This window comes from Oryzias latipes, chromosome 22 (genome assembly GCF_053564925.1).
Source record: "Oryzias latipes strain Hd-rR chromosome 22, Olatipes_Hd-rR_3.1".
In the NCBI taxonomy this organism is placed as follows: Eukaryota; Metazoa; Chordata; class Actinopteri; order Beloniformes; family Adrianichthyidae; genus Oryzias; species Oryzias latipes.
Genome location: NC_136258.1, coordinates 18,522,433 through 18,539,959, shown reverse-complemented (window position 1 = coordinate 18,539,959; position 17,527 = coordinate 18,522,433). Strand labels below are relative to the sequence as shown.

Sequence of the window (17,527 nt, the reverse complement as noted above, 5' to 3'; positions counted from 1 at the left end):
CCATTTTTAAAACACATTTAAGTAAACAAAGATTCTTATTTTTATTGTAATTTAAAGCAATCAGTTTTAAACCAGTATGACGGTAGTTTGCCAACATTTTCAAAAAGACACCTTAAATGGAAAAAAAGAACAGATTTTTGAATTTCAAACAATTTGTGGTGTAACAGTTTAAAACCAAAGTGCTGGTTGACAGAATGTTCTAAAATCCACAATAGTGCATTTTGTTCATTGGCAGAAGATAAATGGTAAAAAAGTTTAAAAAAAAAAGAATAAAAAAAAATGTCTGCAGTAAAAGACTAGCAGACTCAAGTCCACATTCTGAGCTCATCCCTGTTGAGTTTTATGGTAAACAGACCTTTTACCAACACATCTTACAGTATCTCAGATATTTTTCTTCATGTTATAACGTTCATACCTTAGCCTATAGGTTTTATTGCATAATTAAAAGTTGCATATGCCTTTAAAAGTATGTAAAGAGACTAATTTCAAGAAAAATATCCATCAATAACTTGACTTTCTTTGAGGTCTTACAGAATAATAATGCAGTAAAAGTGGATTGCGATGATTTTAAACTCCTGCATCTGTATGTAACCCTTGTGCTATCCTAGGCACTTTAACATTGGGAGTTGGGTCATCTAGACCCACTAGACAGTGCGCTGAACCTTTTTTCTTCAATGATTTATGATCTTCACTGGTGTCCATGGATTACAGGAAATCTTTCGACCTTTATCCACCTTTGTCATGGTAGGGAGAACACGTCTATGTAAGGGTGGAGTCATAGGATAGCACAAGGGTTAAATGAGTTTTAAAAAGTAGTTTGAAGACTAGAGAATAAACAGAAAATATAAAATAAGTTTAAAATTCCTTGAGATCAAAATCACAAAACAGAAAGTGCCAACTTCACTGTCCTGCTTTAAAGCATCAGGCACCAGATTAAAAAAGAAAACACTCAGTATTTGCTCCTAGAGCAGATAGGGAAGTTCCTCTTCATTACTTCCTGTTTACTTAGTTAAGAGGGCAGCCAGGAGCTCGGGGTAGTTTGGCGTCCCCCAACCGGTGACGGGGTCCCATGATGGTGCAGCACAGAAACCCTTCCCCTGAACCTGTTCATCTAGGCAGCTCAGGTGACAACCTTCAGTCACCTAGAAAACAACAACCACAGCAAAAATTACCTAAAAAGGAAAATGATCATCTCCTTTCAACCACTTATTGTTAGATGTGACTAGAAAAGTTTGTCGTACTTTATTCAAAACATACATTGTATGTAATCCTTACTATATAAACTACTACTGATTGAACGCACATCAAACAGAGCCTGTCCCTTCAGCTTGTAGAGGCGGGGGTTGAGGAAGCCCAGGACGGGCAGGCCCTTCAGCAAACGCTGCCCGTTGATGAGCGAGAGCACTCCTCCCACCACGGGGGTGGACGCCTGCGGAGCAGTAAAAATGAGTGTTGCAAATAAAATTGCATTTAATATAAATGCTTCCATGATTGGATTGAGGAAAAGCCTGATGGTCATGTAAAACTACGGACACACTTGACATGTGACGCCCGTTCAAGGATGCACTGAATGTTAGTCTTTTAGCCCATGGTGTTCACACTGGACAAGCAGGGAGGGGCTGCTTCTTTCTCTACTGTTTACTAGCACATGTCTGGTGCAAATCTTGCAAATTTTGCTTCAGGCTTTTTCTTTCACAACTCTATTCCGATATATAAAAGACTTGGTGTCACAGAATTCCGGCCACTATTAATTTCTCCTCCATGATCAATGTTCAAGCGGTCGGCCCTTCTGTGAAGGCTATCCATATATCACTGCCAAATCTGAGTCCCTGATTTTGCCTACAAGCAAAACATCCGTTTAATGGCTGCGCGTTTTGTAGGCATAGTCTTAAAAATGTGTGTAGCTACACATGAACGCGAGAATTTTGAAGCCCAAAATGCTCATATATGCACGTTAACATAGACTTCATTGAAAGCGGTAATTTGTTTCCAGTAAATATCCGATTAGCTGCGTTGTCAAAGCTTCAGATGTCAAGAAAGAGCAACTTTGGAAATGTAACTTTGGAAGTTGAAACATGATTTACCGAGGTGCCCGACACCCAGGGGATGGGCACTCTGTTGCTGACCACCCAGTAGTTGTCCGACAGGGCAGCCATGTCTGGGTAGGCTCGACCGCTGGTGTTAAAGTAGGACTGAGGAGGGAGGGTGGCTGTCACAGACTTCAGGTAACCTTGGACTGCGGTGACCTGTACATCACAGTCACCTGTTAAACGGTATCAGAGCTGAAAAGCTTTATCATTCTGAAGTGATGGGGACGTTAGTGGTTATAATCTGATGCCGTCACCTGGTAGTCAGGCATCTTGAAGACATTGCTGAAACCACCTCCACTGATGTAATCTGTGACCTCATATGTGACCTTATATGGGTTCTTGAATGATGTTCCTCCAACTGTGGTCACATAAGGGCTGAAGGGAAGAGGTTCATCTTAACTCCAGGACAGGTCAGATTGTTTTGGAGTTTTGCCCCCAGGATTTTAATTTTTTACCTTGACGCTGGAAAACTGGGCCTGAAGGAGTTTTTTTCTTTACCCAGATGTCTGCATCCGGCTCCACTGTCACCTGAAGATGACGGAAAAAAAGAGATGATATTTAAAATGACGTAACAGACAATCACACTGGCGGTCCTGTTGACGTGCAGCTGCTTTTGGAGTACTGTTACATGTTAAAAATAGAGCTACAGGACAGCAAGTTCATACGTTTTTTATCCCATCCCTTACTAAAGGGAGTTAGAGAACGCGTTACCATGGAGACTAATTATCCTTTCTGTTATACGATCGGTAAACTCGCAGTCTTTTATGTTCAGTGTCATTCGAGACGTTTTGTTTTCCAAAGACATAATCAAAAACTAAGACAAAAACAAAACAGAAAGGTGAGATCACAGCTGCTGCAACACAAGACGCCTGACTTTGTAGTTACTTGACGGGCTGAAACTGTGCCAAAAACAGAGGCAGATTTACGCAATGTGAACAAACCCACCAAAAAGAACTAAATGTAAAATCACATTACAGTGTTGCCTCGCTATATCATAGCTCACCTTTTGCAGTCTTGCTGTTTTGAAGATTTTTTCTTTTTCTTTTTTTAAGATTCATTGTGTTCTGCATCCTGATTGGCTGTGAACCAGTGCAGCTAGTAAAGTTGACATAAATCTTCAATCTCCAGCAGATTTTGGTTTTGGAGGCAAACTTTCCTTTGATTTGACTGGTTTAGTCTTACTTTTTTCTGACTTCACTTAAGTGAATATTCAAAATAGCCCAAACTTACAGCTAGGAGCAATTTAGAGTCACCGATTAACCTACGAAGCATGTTTTTGGACTCAAGGAGGAAGCGCCCAGATGCACATGAACGACCAAACTCCACACAGAAAAGGTCCCAGCCGGGATTGGGTGAAAAGCAATTTTTTTAAATTCCTTTACTGTGTTTCTACGTAATTCAGAAGGACTATTATTTTGGAGTTTTTATTATTATTCTGTGAATTATTTTATTTTGTGAGGTGCTAAACTTCCATGTTTCAATTCATGTTGACAAATTGGACACAGCTAGTTTACAGAGGATCAAATAAGACACCACCTAACTCTGTTTCCTCAAAGAAATACATTTTTTATGATATTAAATCTTTTCACATCGTCAACAATGTGTTCTTGTGAACATTTGGTGGGGACGGCGTGGGGTTTGCCCAAGGTTCAAACTAGAAAGGCCTCAGACCTCAAACATACAAAGGTTTCTCTAAACGCCATCGTCCCTCCCCGATCGCTGACCTGAGGCAAAGAGCAGGGAGATCCCTCTGACGCCAGCCTTCATAAACTCTGTGTTGATGCGAGTCATGTAGGCTGTGGACAGGCTGTCTTCATCGTCCCCATAGCTGATGGTGTGAACCCAGGGCAGGTCAGACATGTTGCTGAGCAAGACCATCCACTGAAGGAAGGGCTCCTGCGATTCATGACGGCCTGAAACCCAACGACAAGACACAAAGTGAGTTTTGGTGTCTGAATGTTCTAGAACAATAGTCTGCAACATGAGGCTATGGAGCCACATGGGGCTCTTTTACCTCTCCACTGAGGCTCTCTGGGCGAATAAAAATAAACTGTTTTTCCTTTTAAAAAGAAACTGATTCTTATGACTATAAAGCGCATCAAGACACAAAAATGTCCAATAAGTTATACTTTATTTTTACTTATTTGCACAAGACTACAGTACCCATAATCCTCCAAGATCCCATCGAGCGATGCAGATTTGTAGTTTACCAAAGTCATAAACAATGTTTTGACTGATTTGTATGTCCTGTGTACAACAAAAAACCTGGTGTAAGGTCAGTAACCAGAACTAGAATTTATACATAAGGAGCTGGACATTTTTGAAAAATGCATGGTCCAAAAAATGTGTTTGGGTCACAAAGATAGCTCTAGTTTTATTTTAATTTGTTAGGTTCATAAATTTACGGTTAAGGTGCATCAATAACAATAAACTGGACAGGCCAAGCTTCTTGTTTTCGGTTATCCCCACTGACATTACAATACAACTACATTTCCTGCATTGAGATATATGGCACATGACTGAAAGGAAGTCATGTGAAACTATTTCATATTAACAACTAAAGTCTATTTTCTCTTTATATTTTTTTTGTTTTCTTTATGCCAAAAATAATTATCATTATACTAACAATACCATTAACACAAATCAGTCTCTCAATTTTCAACTTTTGCTGTTTTTTGACCGTTTTCTCGTGAAAACATTTAATATCTCATTAACATTAGAAAACAAATTTTGTTTTGTCGTGATGACGAACAATATACTCTCTCCCGTTCCTGCACTGAGACGCCAAGGAGTAATCCGTTTTAAGTTCCTTATTTTGCGGTTACTTTAGACCGTAACCAACTTACACCAACAACTCAACTACAGGAAAGGAAACGCTCCCCAAACTTTGTTTTTTTAGTCAATTTTTGGGTTTATTGGTGGAGCTACACTCCTCAAACACCTTAATTCTGTCTCATGCTCCCTTTATTTCACTTATTCAGCCAATAACTAAATCCTAGAAGCCCAAACCCCCGACAACAGGCCGAATAAAGGAACCCAGAGCCACAACGTCTATGCGTGGTGCGTTCACTAAGCTCCGGACATTTGCAGAACCCAAACAGCCACCTAACCCAATTCAGTCCGCTATAAAACTTTTTTTCAACAGTCCGCAGGAAAACTAAGCAGTTTATCAGAGAAAATGTCATAAGAACTGATCAAATCATAATTGATAATGTTGGTCTAACTCAGGCGGAGATGGTGCCAATGTTGTCGCTTTGCTCATTAACAACATCCAATCACTTGTCTTCTTTTGAGGAGGAGGTTGGTCCGGCTGCAGCTTCGCAGGCGGCTGCAGTTCAGCGATCCTGCGGTTTCCTCAGCGGCTAGATGAGGGGATCAGGCCGTTTACACGGTTACAGAATGATCCAGGAGAGGTGACCTATGGAAGGACTGCGTATCGCTTGGAACTTGGACTTTTGTTTTCTTATAATAAAAAAATAGCAGATGTCGTTATCACGAGAAAACAGGCAAAAAAAAGTAGGGTAGGCTGTTTTTGGCTGCCATTTGATACTAACAATTGCATTAATACGAATAAGTGTCTTATTTTTCAAAGGGGTGAAGTAAAACTTTGTGGCTCCTACTTGGTTGTGGTGATTAAGTAATCGACCCGAATGGCTCTTTAAGTGTTGAAGGCTGTAGAACCCTGCACTAGGAACATCGATTTTTAATTTCAAGGTTTTTAGCTTCATCTATCTTGTTGGATATTTCATGTTAGGATATCTTTGTGCTTCATTTTGTGGTTCCTTTTTAACCACTAATAGATTAATCCATTCCAATTCAAAAACAGAGATATGTACACGTTCGCCTCCTCGTGTTCTGAGATCGAAAGCAAAGTTTAAAGACCTGGATTGGTGAAGACCCAAGTAGAGATGTTTGCTCCTGTGCTCATGATGTATTCTACATCCAGACTGGCCTCCAGACCCGCCTTTCCTCCACCTTGGGTACCAACAACTCGATCCACCTGAGACATATGCGGAAACGTCCGGCCAAACAAGTTCATGAACTCCGCCAAGTCTGCGGGGTGGAAGTACTGCTCCAAGAACTAAAAAGAGAAGTGAAAACCTGTTTAGAAAAATGTAAAAGTGCTTTAACCAATCAGAACTTCATCTGAGAGTCGTACTTGAGCGACAGCCTGACTGTTGTTTTGAGCTGATCCCACATCGGCTGCCGTTAGATTGTAGCGAGCTCTCAGGATGGCAGGCGTCACTCCGAGATGCAGCCCCGCTTTGAAGTGCTGGCGTCTCTCTCTGGGTTCCTGGCTTTTCGGTGGGAAACGGTGAAGACCTCCAACTGCGGGGTTTCAGAACCAATATTAGCCCTGAACCTTAACCCATAAGAACCCAGAGCCATTATATTTCGTACAAATAAAATTATGACTATTTTACCACAAACAAAGTGGACCACAGAATCCATTTCTGATATTTTTCTGTTGCACTGATGTCATCATGGGTTCTTATGGGTTAAACTGAACCAACAAAATAGTTTCAAGGCAAAACATTTTGTAGTTGAGAGAAATGTCATTACCAAAATCAAGGTGTGGGTGAACGTCATCATGAACCGAGTACGGAGCTGAGGATCTCGTCAAAGACTGGCCGTCTCTGATGTAATGATGGAATCTGCTTCCTTGCAGTAGCTTTTCAGCAACCCTTTAGAGAAAAAAAAACAACAAAAGCCACTTTAGTGTTGACAACAAACAATAACCTCTACAAGAAAAATATCAGTTATGATGACTGATAACTTAACGAAGATGTGCAATTTTAAAGGTGTTTCGGGTAACAACTCTGACCGAGATCTGATCTGTGATTTTCCGTGAACTGAGAATAAAAATTGATTTTTATGAACCCCAAAAGAGGAACTGTGTCACAAGACAAAAGGGAGAAGTGTTTTTATGTGACATTTCCACAGAGATGAAGGCCTATATCTGTGATGACTGCAGCTTAGCGGTGTAGAAAGAACAAAAATAGCTTACTCTGCAGTCATGGTGCATTGCATAAAGTCCTGAGTGTGAACAGTGAGGCAGTTTGAAATCCCATGACTCTGCAGCCAGCGACGCACCACCTTCTGGGTCACTTCAGACGGTCGCACAAGCGAAGCTACTTCCTCCAGGCTAAGATATTTACCTGGGGAGCAGGAAGTTGTGACCCATGATTTGGAAGGTTCGAATGAGATTTGTGCAGGCTAAAGCTTGCTTACCGTACTGAGCTGAGTCTGGGTCTGACACCAGTCTGAGTGTTTCCTCCAGCAGATGAACGTTCTGCTGCTTTAGAGCGAAGGTCAGCTCCAGCTCCTCTGACGGGTCTACTCGACCCGCATGGGTCCAGCCCTCTGGAATCCTGCAGATTTAAAGCATTTATAAATGATCAAAGGATGATAGAAATAAAAATTAGAAAAACAGCCAGAAGGTGATCCTATGGCTATTTTTTAAATTATTTTTATTTCGCACCCAGCTTTTTTAAATAAACAAAAAACTATAAAGAGAAGCTCTAAACATCTGAACAGGATGAAATATGGGTATAAATTAGTGATGATTGTTAATTTATTTACTTTTTTTTTTGTCTGATATCTATTATTGATAGTTGCCCTTTCAAAATAAAGCTAATTCTAACATAGTTGATCTGGAGGTCTCAAACTAAACAAAAAAAAGTTCACAACAGAACTTGAAAACCACAAAAAAATCTAAACAACAAAACATTTTAAATGTTGCTCACAGGACATCTTGGTCATATTCCAGATATCCGCTCCAAACCAAAGAGCTGAATAAAAATGGGATGGAGAAGAAAAGTCTGCAGAAGTAGAAAAAACAAAAAAAAAACCAAGTTATTTTAGTGTGAAGAAAATTGCAGCCCACGTGAACCCGGAAGCTCCGAACAGCAAATCACAATATAAAAGTGTATTTTAACGTTCTGAGTAAAAGTGGATCATGACAAAAAGGTTATTTCTGAACACATAAATATTGCTTTTATCTATGCTGTTCACGATACGATTCGATTGTGCTGGACTTTTAAGGTCAGCGGTGGCTGAATGTGGGTCACCATGAGTAAAACACTCAAGGTTCCGCGCGGTAAATCCAACTGTTACATATTTAACCAGAACCTTAATATTTATGTATAATACGCGTTTTAATGAAACTATAGGAAAGACTCACAGAGTTTTCATCACGTCCTTGACTGTCGCTCCTCGGCTCCTGTCGCTTACGCTGCGGACGAAGGAGTCACGTGACGTTCTCTGCACGTGATCCCGTTCCGAAGCACCCCCTCCCCCTTTTTTTTAAATAGCGTTATTTTTAAAATAGTCTACATTTACAATAATTCTGGGTTACTAAAGTAAATAAATGATTATTTAAAAAAATAATTTAATTAAAAAGGGGAAAGGCGCTGTGAGACCTCAAATCCTCAGAGGACAAGAACAGCAGCTTTTTGGAATAAGTTTATTTTCAGGAATCAAAATAAAAAAGGAAATACTTAAAAAGACAAACACAAAAGTATACATCTATACACAGACATATCAGACTTAGGACAATTAGTCAGAATTTGATAGGACAAAAAAGTAATAAAAAGATACACATCCATTTATATACACAGGACTAAATGACGCCCTTATATAAGCACATTTGCACTTACACGCACAGCATGACACATTCAATCCATTACATGTTCAGTTTGTCAATAAGAATTTGATTAATTGTTTAAAAAAGAGTAGAAGGAAGCTCCTTCATTCATTTATTCATCTTCTAAACCCACTTTGTCCCTCTTGGGGTCACGGGTTGCAGGGGCCAGGGAAAGCATCCTGGACAAGTCGCCAGTCTGTCACAGGGCCACAAATCACACACCCATACACACTCACACCCATAGACAATTAGAGTAACCAATTAACGTATGAAACATATTTTTGGACAGTGGGAGGAACAGGACAAAAACCCACAAATGCCCAGTGAGAACATGCAAACTCCACACAGAAAGGCCCCCCATTAGTGTTCTGTTTCGGCTATTTTTTTTATACCCCCACCCCTATTATGCTTTGTTTGAGTTTTTTTTTACATACTTATCATTATCCGTCTTATAATTTCTAGTTATAGTTATTTATACTTTACCAGTCCAAATGAGAAGAATGTTGGTGCCCCATCCACCCGACCGCCCAACCACCATCTGCCAGGCCTAAAGTAACCGTGTGGTGCTGCTGCAATAAATGTCTGACTTTTACTTTGCAAGAAAGAGATGTTACAAACGTGTCTGATCTTTTTGCTATTTTAGGTTGTGGTCAGCAGAAACGTAAAGAAGCGCTGTGAGGTCTGTGCACCCAAGAAAACTCAATAGACATGCAGCAAGTGGAAAAAATACTTGTACACGATAAAACTCTGTCCCACGTTTTTGTATAGGCAGCTGTTTTTACCGTTTCGTGTCGAGTTCCAGTGGAAGTTCAAATGAACAAAAAGCAAAAGTTGTGACATCTTGCTTCATTTGGAAATTTGTTTTTTTCCCCCACTCACTCCACTTGATTACAACGGATTTTCTTTGTTTATTATTTTATTAAAAACTAGTTCCACAATGATTCATAAATGTGATCTAACTAGGGTTTTAACTGCTTGCTGAAGTTAACATCTGTTACATTTTTCAACATAAAATTGTTGGATTTTGTTGCTTTGAAAACCCCAAATCTCTAGCAGATCCATTAGACTCATAAACCCCAAAAAATACCAACATCTCACAAGGTTAAAATATTACAGATTTCCTGTATTTTATTGGCTTTTGTTGCATTCATAAAAAAAAGAAAAAAAAAAGTTTCAACTTTGAATAACTCAGTCATCTGAGAAGTAGTAATCCTCTTCCTCTCCACTTTCAGGCGACTCTTCCTCCTTTCCGGGAAACATCTCCCAAACAACGAAAGAAGTATTTTCTATAATAGAAAGAAAAAGGGAAATTTGGTCATTTCTTTGCCCTCTTGCTTTCATTGCCCAGGTTGAAAAATTATGAGGTGTTTTAAAGAAATACAAAATAATTATGATTAATTTAAAACACTACACTACCCTCCTACAGATACATAACCTTAACAGAAACACCTTTGTTCAATCCCCATATAGAGTTCTTATGGCCCCACTTCAAAGAAAATCATGTTCTTGTGGCAATATTTTTGATGGAGGAAAAGATGTGTTAAGACAATTAAGCTCAAAATAGTATTTCCTAATATTTCTTTATTTAAATTATTAATCAGGAGATCAACAATTCTATTTGTGATGTACAAGCTCCCTGCCCTGCTCCATTCTGATGCGCCTACTTGGAGACAAATAGATTCATGTAGGTCTTTGTTTTCCTCGTCAGAGATGGAATCTGGATCAGAACTGTACGGCAGAAACTATGTCCTAGAAAACAACACAGGTTTTTGGATCTTGGATACAAACCTCATAATTATAATTAAAAGACCAGTGGGAAAGCTTTTAAAATAGATCAAAAGATGATTGGAGTGGGACTTTAAAGTCTTCCATGTAAATCTACTGAGTCGTAACAGACTAATGGATAAAAAATTAATCATTCAAAGACACTGACCTGTTTCACCGCATCGCCTCATCACCCGTTTCACTCCTGGTGTGGCGATGAACTTCTAGACGACACAAACAAAACGAAAATTTTCAGAAAAAACTTTCAAAATAAAAGGGTAATGTTTTTAATCGTGGATACCTTTGAAGGAGCCGGGTTCTTCTGAACATTAAACTGATTCTTTTTCATCCTTCTCTGCAGCTGATAGACATACTTGTCATCACTTTTCCTTTGGAATTTAAGATAGAATAAAAAAGTAAATGAGTAACTCTTTTTTGTGTGTCACCATTAGTCAGAAAGCAGAAGACAAACTCCTACGTGTTTGGGGATCCCATCATGCCGGGGGTGATGTGCAAACACTGAGGAGTCTTGACTTCGGGGAAACAGGTCGACTTTGGAGTTTGGTATTCCAGATCCCCCAGCATGGAGTCATGATCATCACTCGAACACAGGGAAGGTACCTGAGCATCCAGATGGGATTAAGAGGGAAGTGTTAGTCTTCACTCTTGAATAGTGTCTAAAATCTCTGGAGAAAACCTTTGAAAACACACCTCGAACCGTTTATTCCGCATGTATGTCGAGCTGAAAGCATCGTTCATGTCGTCTTTGGGAAGGGTCTCCAGGAAGTGGCGCACCTGCTGTTTCCTCTTCAGCGTTCCCGCTCTGGCAGATATCACGGGTTGCTCTGCCGCTGCACAGAGATTCACAAATGGGTGTAAAAAAAAAAACAATCAGGAAACGGCGCTCTCATCATCAGGTGGTGCTCTGGTGTTCCGATCCTACCCGGATGCTTGGCTGCTTCTGCCTTCCCTTTCTTCTGCCTCCTGTGGGTTTTAGCAGGACTCTGGGATGTTCCATGGGAAGTGTGCTTTTTGTGGCACTCTCCGGCTGTGCGTGTTCCTACCCTCTGTGCAACCTTTTCCCAGTAGCCGGCAATGTGTTTAGGATAGCGGGATACAACTCTGGAAAAGGAAAAACCATCACATTTGGCTGATTCACGTCAGGATGCGAGGCGCACTCACACACAGCAAAAGCTTGAACATTAGGATGAAAAGTAATACTCACTCTTGCAGCCTGCTGAGCTCTTCCTCTGTCCATTCATCTTCATCTAGTATTGGTTTCTGTACCTGATGCTTCTTGCTTGTTTGTGTTGGTAAAGGGTTCACTGTTGGTGGTATTTTGACCCGTCTTTGTTGTTCGTGTGGCTTTCTGTTTCTCCTTCTCCTGTGATTTGTCTTCCTGGATTTTTTCAAATTCTCCTCAGAAGACTGGGACTGGTTTAACGACAGACTGTGGTTCTGTTCAGGCTTTTGAGGAACTTTCCTGCCCTGTCGCTTTTTCTGAGGCTTCTTTTCCTCAAAGGAAAACTGGCCATCGGTTGTCAGACTCTCTGATGAATTAAAATTTGCCAGGACGGTGCGTCTCCTGCTCGCCTTTCCCGTGGGAGACATGTCCGTGTTCCCCGTTTGCTTTATCTGTCTCTGCTTCGGCCTCTTAGGTTCACTTTCTTTCAAGGCCTCTTTGTGTGATCCTGTTGTGGATAGATATTTGCACTTTTGGGTGGATCTTGTCGTTCTTCTAGATCCCTCTTCAGTGCTGCTGCACGTTTCCACAGCAGCATCAGATGAATCTGGAAACTTTCCAGGTTTAGGCCCATTTTTCCCCTGTTTTTGGAGCATCTTGACCTTCCTTACAGGTACAGACACTTCCTCGACAGTTGCCAAATTACTGCACTTTTTACCTACAGGAACAGAGTTTGATCTGTGAGAGCCTTGAGTGTTTGTCGCTGCTAAAAGTACCTTTCTCTGTGCCTACCTTTGCTGCGAGGCAGGAAATCACGGACAGGCTCCTGGGATTCTGCCATGGAGTCCTGTGTGAAATAATAACATGGAGTTCAAACCTCAAATAAATCTCTCCTTTCACCTCTTCTGCAGCTTTACTTACAGATAGGATGCTGTCGTAACACTCGTGGATGGTGACGTTCATCTCTGCGTCTAGAAGGACTCTCCCTCCTCTCCAGTACTCCAGAGGAGGCTTGATGACGCGGCCGCTCCGAGACACTTTGGTGGAGGCAGACAACAACTGAGGACTGACGTCAGCTGGTGACGATGAAAGCAGAAAGACAAGAGAGGAACCTGTTAAACTCTGATCCTCTTTTGTAAAAGCATTCCCAGTGGTCTTTTAATTATGTTAGCCAAAAGTTTTTCTAGGACATCGTTTCTGCAGAGCAGCAGTACTGGAGAGGAGGGAGAGAGGCTTCATTAGAAATAAGCCTCTGAGTTGTGACTTGCAAGCCCATCTGTTTTCACGCTCTCTCACGCGCTCTTAGCTTACAGGCGCTCACACAATATTGGAGCTTTCCAGCTGCGCAGTTTTCAGCCGGATACCAGCTCAGACGAGGAAAACACAGATCCATTTGTCTACAAATGGATGCGTCAGAATGGAGCTCCAAAAAAAATATAAAGAAATGCAATTTTGAGCTTAATTTCCTTAATATATGTCCTCCATCATCAGAAAAATACCACAAGAACATGTTAAATACACCAAAAATACGAGTCGTTAATGGAGATGATCAAGAAGGAAAAGCAGAATTCGGATTAAAGCTCCTGAATGTGTCCTGCTTACGCGTCTTTAGCGCCCTTTGCCTCATTTTCCTCGCTGAACAATTCACAGAAGCAGCCTCTGGTTTTTTAGTGGGCTGTATGCCTGTGTTGTCGGTTTTCTTCTTTTTTTCTCTGACGAAAGAAAAATAAAAGTTAATCACCGAGAAAAAGTAAGAAAATCTTTCAGACTTCAAATAAAAACTCTTACTCCTTTGACTCAGACAGAAACTTCTCATAAAGCGCCTTCCAGTCGGATGGGAAACCATTAGCGAACTTTTTCAGAAACCACTTTGGAAAATCTGCAAAAGAAGGCAAGGAAGAACTTTTTATGAGCAAATCTAATGACAGCTTGCTTTATTTAGATTTTTTAGTGGCAGTCAAAAACAAAACAGTAAACAAACTCACCAGAGGTAACATTTGGGATCATGCGGCCAACTAAGAAGTAAACTCTTCCTGAGACCGTCCTCAGCACAGATTTGGAGATCCTCTCTGCAATGATGTTACTGTGCCATGGAATGTTGTCTTCTCTGGATTTAGATGCAACATAAATGAATGAGCTTCTGTGTGTTTCCTGGAGGATTCAATCTAAGCAACAGAACCACTAATGTGATAACTTTCAGAAGAAACCTTTACCTGTGAATTCCATCCACAAAAAGCCCATTACTGCTCCTCCTCAGGAACCACTTCTTCAGATAAACCACATTCTCCTTGGGAAGGAAAGAAAAAAAATGAACAAAAAGATTTTGAAGTATTCATTTTCCTCATCATAACTCAGGAAACTTTTCACTTTTTGATTGATTGAATTAGCTGCATAAAAAATGACTTTTATACCAAGATAAAACAGGGTTCAGGTTTTTCAGGTGTGAAATCCAATCATCCTGAAGCTTAAAGTTTTAAAATGAAAATTACTTCCAAAAAAATCTTCTATTTTCTGTTGTGATCTAAAATGACTCCTTCAAATCCAACTTTTACTCACGACTGGGAATTTTCTTTGGCTGGGCCAATGCCTGAGGCCAAACTTAGTCTCACACTTTTTCGGAATGGAGATTTGAGGGGAGTTGAGAACCAGCGGGTCCTCCAGCAAAACGGGTGCCGGCGAAGTGGACATTCTCTGGGAACAGGTGGAGCGACTGCTGTCCAACTGACTGTCGGACCTGTTTCCGACGGACTCTTGAGCAGGAATATGCCTCCTGGGAGTGGTCTCCATCTGATTTTCAGCTGAAGGAAGAGGAATGTCTTGGGTTTGGTGCAAGTTTCCTGCAGAAAAAGAAAAGAAGGAAATAAAGAAAACCCAGCAGTCTGCAAAATAACCTAAGGCATATAAATATTATCAGGGGTGTAACAATTCATTTTAACCATTCAATTTACATATATAATTTGTGGCGTCGATACGATTAATAGCTGATATTGGTTAATTTTGATGGATCCGATTCCCTGACCTAAAATCCTCTTTAGCTAAAAATTCAACGAGTGTGACTCAGAGATAAATACCTGGATACTGAACAGTGCAGGTGAAGTTTTCTAGATTCCTTGTAGTCTTGCAGGACAATTAAGTGTAGATTAAATATGTGTATAAACAAATAAGTAAACAATAAAATAATGGCAAATCTATACACATTTTATTTCAGCCCACTGTTGTTTTTCCACATCAAAATAATCCAAAGGGAACGATATTAGAAAGTTCTAGCACACTGTATGGTCACATTTCTTGCTAAGTTTTTCGTGTTTCCACACATTGGACTGGAATGACGGATTGATTATTTTTTTGCTGTCAGCACATGTGTGTTGTCCGCTTTGATGGCACTTTGTCGTTTTTACGTTATAGTAAAATAAACCTACCGTCCGTCAATCCACAAGGTATTTTCCAATATCAATATAATCGATTTATTTCATTTTGAATTTGCTACTTGTACAGGTCGATTCGATTAACAAATCAGAACGATCTGGTTGGGTCGTAGGAAAAGGATTCGATTCATCGTTACACCCCTAAAGCATAGTCATTGTTTTGCTCTTGTGATGGTCACCAAAGAGATCTCGTCGGCTGTTGCTGATGCCCGCTTCCAGCTTCTGCAGTTTGTTTTCCCTCTCCTTCATGAAAGCAAACATTTTGGCAGGAGACATAACGGGGAGCCTTTCAATTGCAATGCTACAATCTATTATCAAAAAAAAGAAAGTAAGAAATGTATTTAGTGTTTAATTTTTGTATTGCTGGAGATCTATATGAGCACTGACTCACGTTTCTGAACCTTGGTTCTGGGGGTGAACATGTGATCCCTGAGCATCTCTGGCTGGTTGGTACAGCCTCCTCCTCCTCCGTCTCCTCGTCCTCTCCCATCACCTAAAGCAGAGCTTTTCCCGTCCATCTTGAGATGCTGGTCGTGTTGGCTCTCCTCAGTCATTCCACTGACTTTCCCAAACTCGTGCTGCTCCAGTTTCCTCTTCCTGTTTCTCATCGGGGAGAACAGGGTGTTTGGAGAACACCCAATGACCACAGGAGGAGCGCGTTTGTTGTCACGCGTGTCCCTCCCCGCCGTTTTCACCGGAGACCTGTAGCTGCCGAGACAGTCCAAGCCTCTGATCGGACACCCCTGTTCCGCTGTCTGGCATCTGTTGACCAGGGTGTGGGACATCGCCGTTGACTCGAGAAAAAGACTGTCCTTAGCCTTTTGTGCGAACGTCATGTCCAGCGGTTTGCCGCTCTCATCGGAACGAGGGCAATCGAACGTTTTTTGAGGACTCGTTATGGGCGACAGAGTCAAAGCATGGGCCTCGTTGAGACCGGAATCGAACCCCTGAGTGTCCGTAAACTCTTCTGTCCAGAGGCTTGTTGTTTTCTTCTTCGGCGAGTGAAACCCTGACCTGCACTCCTTCGTGGACATGGCTTCTTTCTGCACTTTAGATTTTAGCTGCGCAAACACCTTGGCGGGAGATTCAAAGTTTGAATAAGCGCGTTGTAATAAATTATATGACGCCATGTTCCAACAGAAAAAAAAAACTCATATATCGGAGATGTTGTAGCAGTTAGCAACCTAGCCCGCTATTTTCAAAATTACCATCGCTGCCGCGTTTGGTCAGAATCCCTATGACGTACGTCTAAAAACAAAACGTCACTGTTTTTTTAACTCGTGCTACTAGAAAGTTGCCAACACCAACATTGGGTCATTACTGCCCCCTAAAGGTGTGGAGGGGGGGATGCAGGTCCCAAACCAAATTAAAGGACAATCTACTAACTACAGTATTACCAAAAAACTTCAAACTACATGTGCTGTTTTTTTATTAAAAGCGAAATTGGCATTTAATGTACCATTCGATTATTTTAAATTATTAATAAAAATAATATATAATTTTCTGCATTTTTATTTAGGTAATTATAAATCTTTCTACAAACCGAGGTATTCCATAAATCTGTGTGAACCCCATTTTAGATAAAATCATGCACACTAATAATATTTCATTTGTAGTTGTGGTAGAAATTTTCACAAAAGTAATGTTTTACAGTAATATGTTAAAAATGTTCTGTACCTACGTAGTAGACTTTACTATTGACTAAGATTTTTTACAATTTATTTTTTGCATTTTTTACTCATTTCATTTTTAGTAACATGTTTATTACAACCATTGACTAGACTAACTACCCAATATGTAATGCCTGTCCCTGCTACCATTGGACAGGTCACACGATTACTCCCACACATACTCACACATGCACACCTTTGGACTCTAGAGTAACCACTAAAGAGGAAGTCTTTGGATTGTGGGAGGAAGCTGGAGTGCCCAGAGAAGACCCTTCATCATCATCTTTATTAATAAAGCACTTGAACACAATTTGAAAAATGAACAAAGCTCTGTACATTAAAGCTAATCATAATTTAAAAGCCAGAAATCAAACCAGATTGACCTCATTGTGAGGTGAGAGCGCTGACCACTGCGCCATGGTGCAGCCCAAACTGCAAGCTTTTATTGAGTTGACAAGTTTTATACTGGAACTAATGACGCCGGAAAACAGAAACTGGCACTTTGATTGACAAAGTGTCTTCTTTGGCTGTCCTGCAATTTGACTGGTTAGATGTGTTGGATCACACCAACGTGGACCTAATTTGACTGGATGTGTGCCAACAGCGGACACAGATGCAAACATACACAGAGACAGAGATTGTGGCTTGGACTACTATGTCAACATACTTTTTAGTCTTTGGGTGTTGGGGAAAATAGCTAGTCTTTTTGTGTCACAAGGCTAAAAGTCCAACTCCAACTACATACTTAT

The 17,527-nt window shown here is 40.6% G+C and overlaps 2 protein-coding genes across 2 annotated transcripts; both read right to left on the bottom strand.

Moving 5' to 3' along the window:
* Positions 1-16: 16 nt before the first annotated feature.
* On the bottom strand, positions 17-8,379 carry tpp1 (tripeptidyl peptidase I). Its single transcript, XM_004082276.5, has 13 exons — positions 8,275-8,379; positions 7,838-7,912; positions 7,323-7,462; positions 7,099-7,249; positions 6,654-6,775; positions 6,250-6,419; positions 5,973-6,171; positions 3,815-4,003; positions 2,546-2,618; positions 2,345-2,465; positions 2,085-2,246; positions 1,304-1,429; positions 17-1,142 (listed from the first exon to the last, which is right to left on the bottom strand). The coding sequence occupies exons 1-13, from the start codon at positions 8,283-8,285 to the stop codon at positions 1,002-1,004; spliced, it is 1,680 nt and encodes a 559-aa protein (XP_004082324.1). The 5' UTR covers positions 8,286-8,379; the 3' UTR covers positions 17-1,001.
* Positions 8,380-9,838: 1,459 nt separating this feature from the next.
* mis18bp1 (MIS18 binding protein 1) lies at positions 9,839-16,376 on the bottom strand. The gene is made up of 16 exons (XM_004082545.5): positions 15,500-16,376; positions 15,288-15,416; positions 14,240-14,520; positions 13,897-13,970; positions 13,669-13,790; positions 13,472-13,562; positions 13,286-13,395; positions 12,605-12,759; positions 12,476-12,530; positions 11,726-12,401; positions 11,444-11,622; positions 11,212-11,351; positions 10,979-11,121; positions 10,802-10,889; positions 10,670-10,724; positions 9,839-10,022 (listed from the first exon to the last, which is right to left on the bottom strand). The coding sequence occupies exons 1-16, from the start codon at positions 16,236-16,238 to the stop codon at positions 9,925-9,927; spliced, it is 3,135 nt and encodes a 1,044-aa protein (XP_004082593.1). The 5' UTR covers positions 16,239-16,376; the 3' UTR covers positions 9,839-9,924.
* Positions 16,377-17,527: the final 1,151 nt, after the last annotated feature.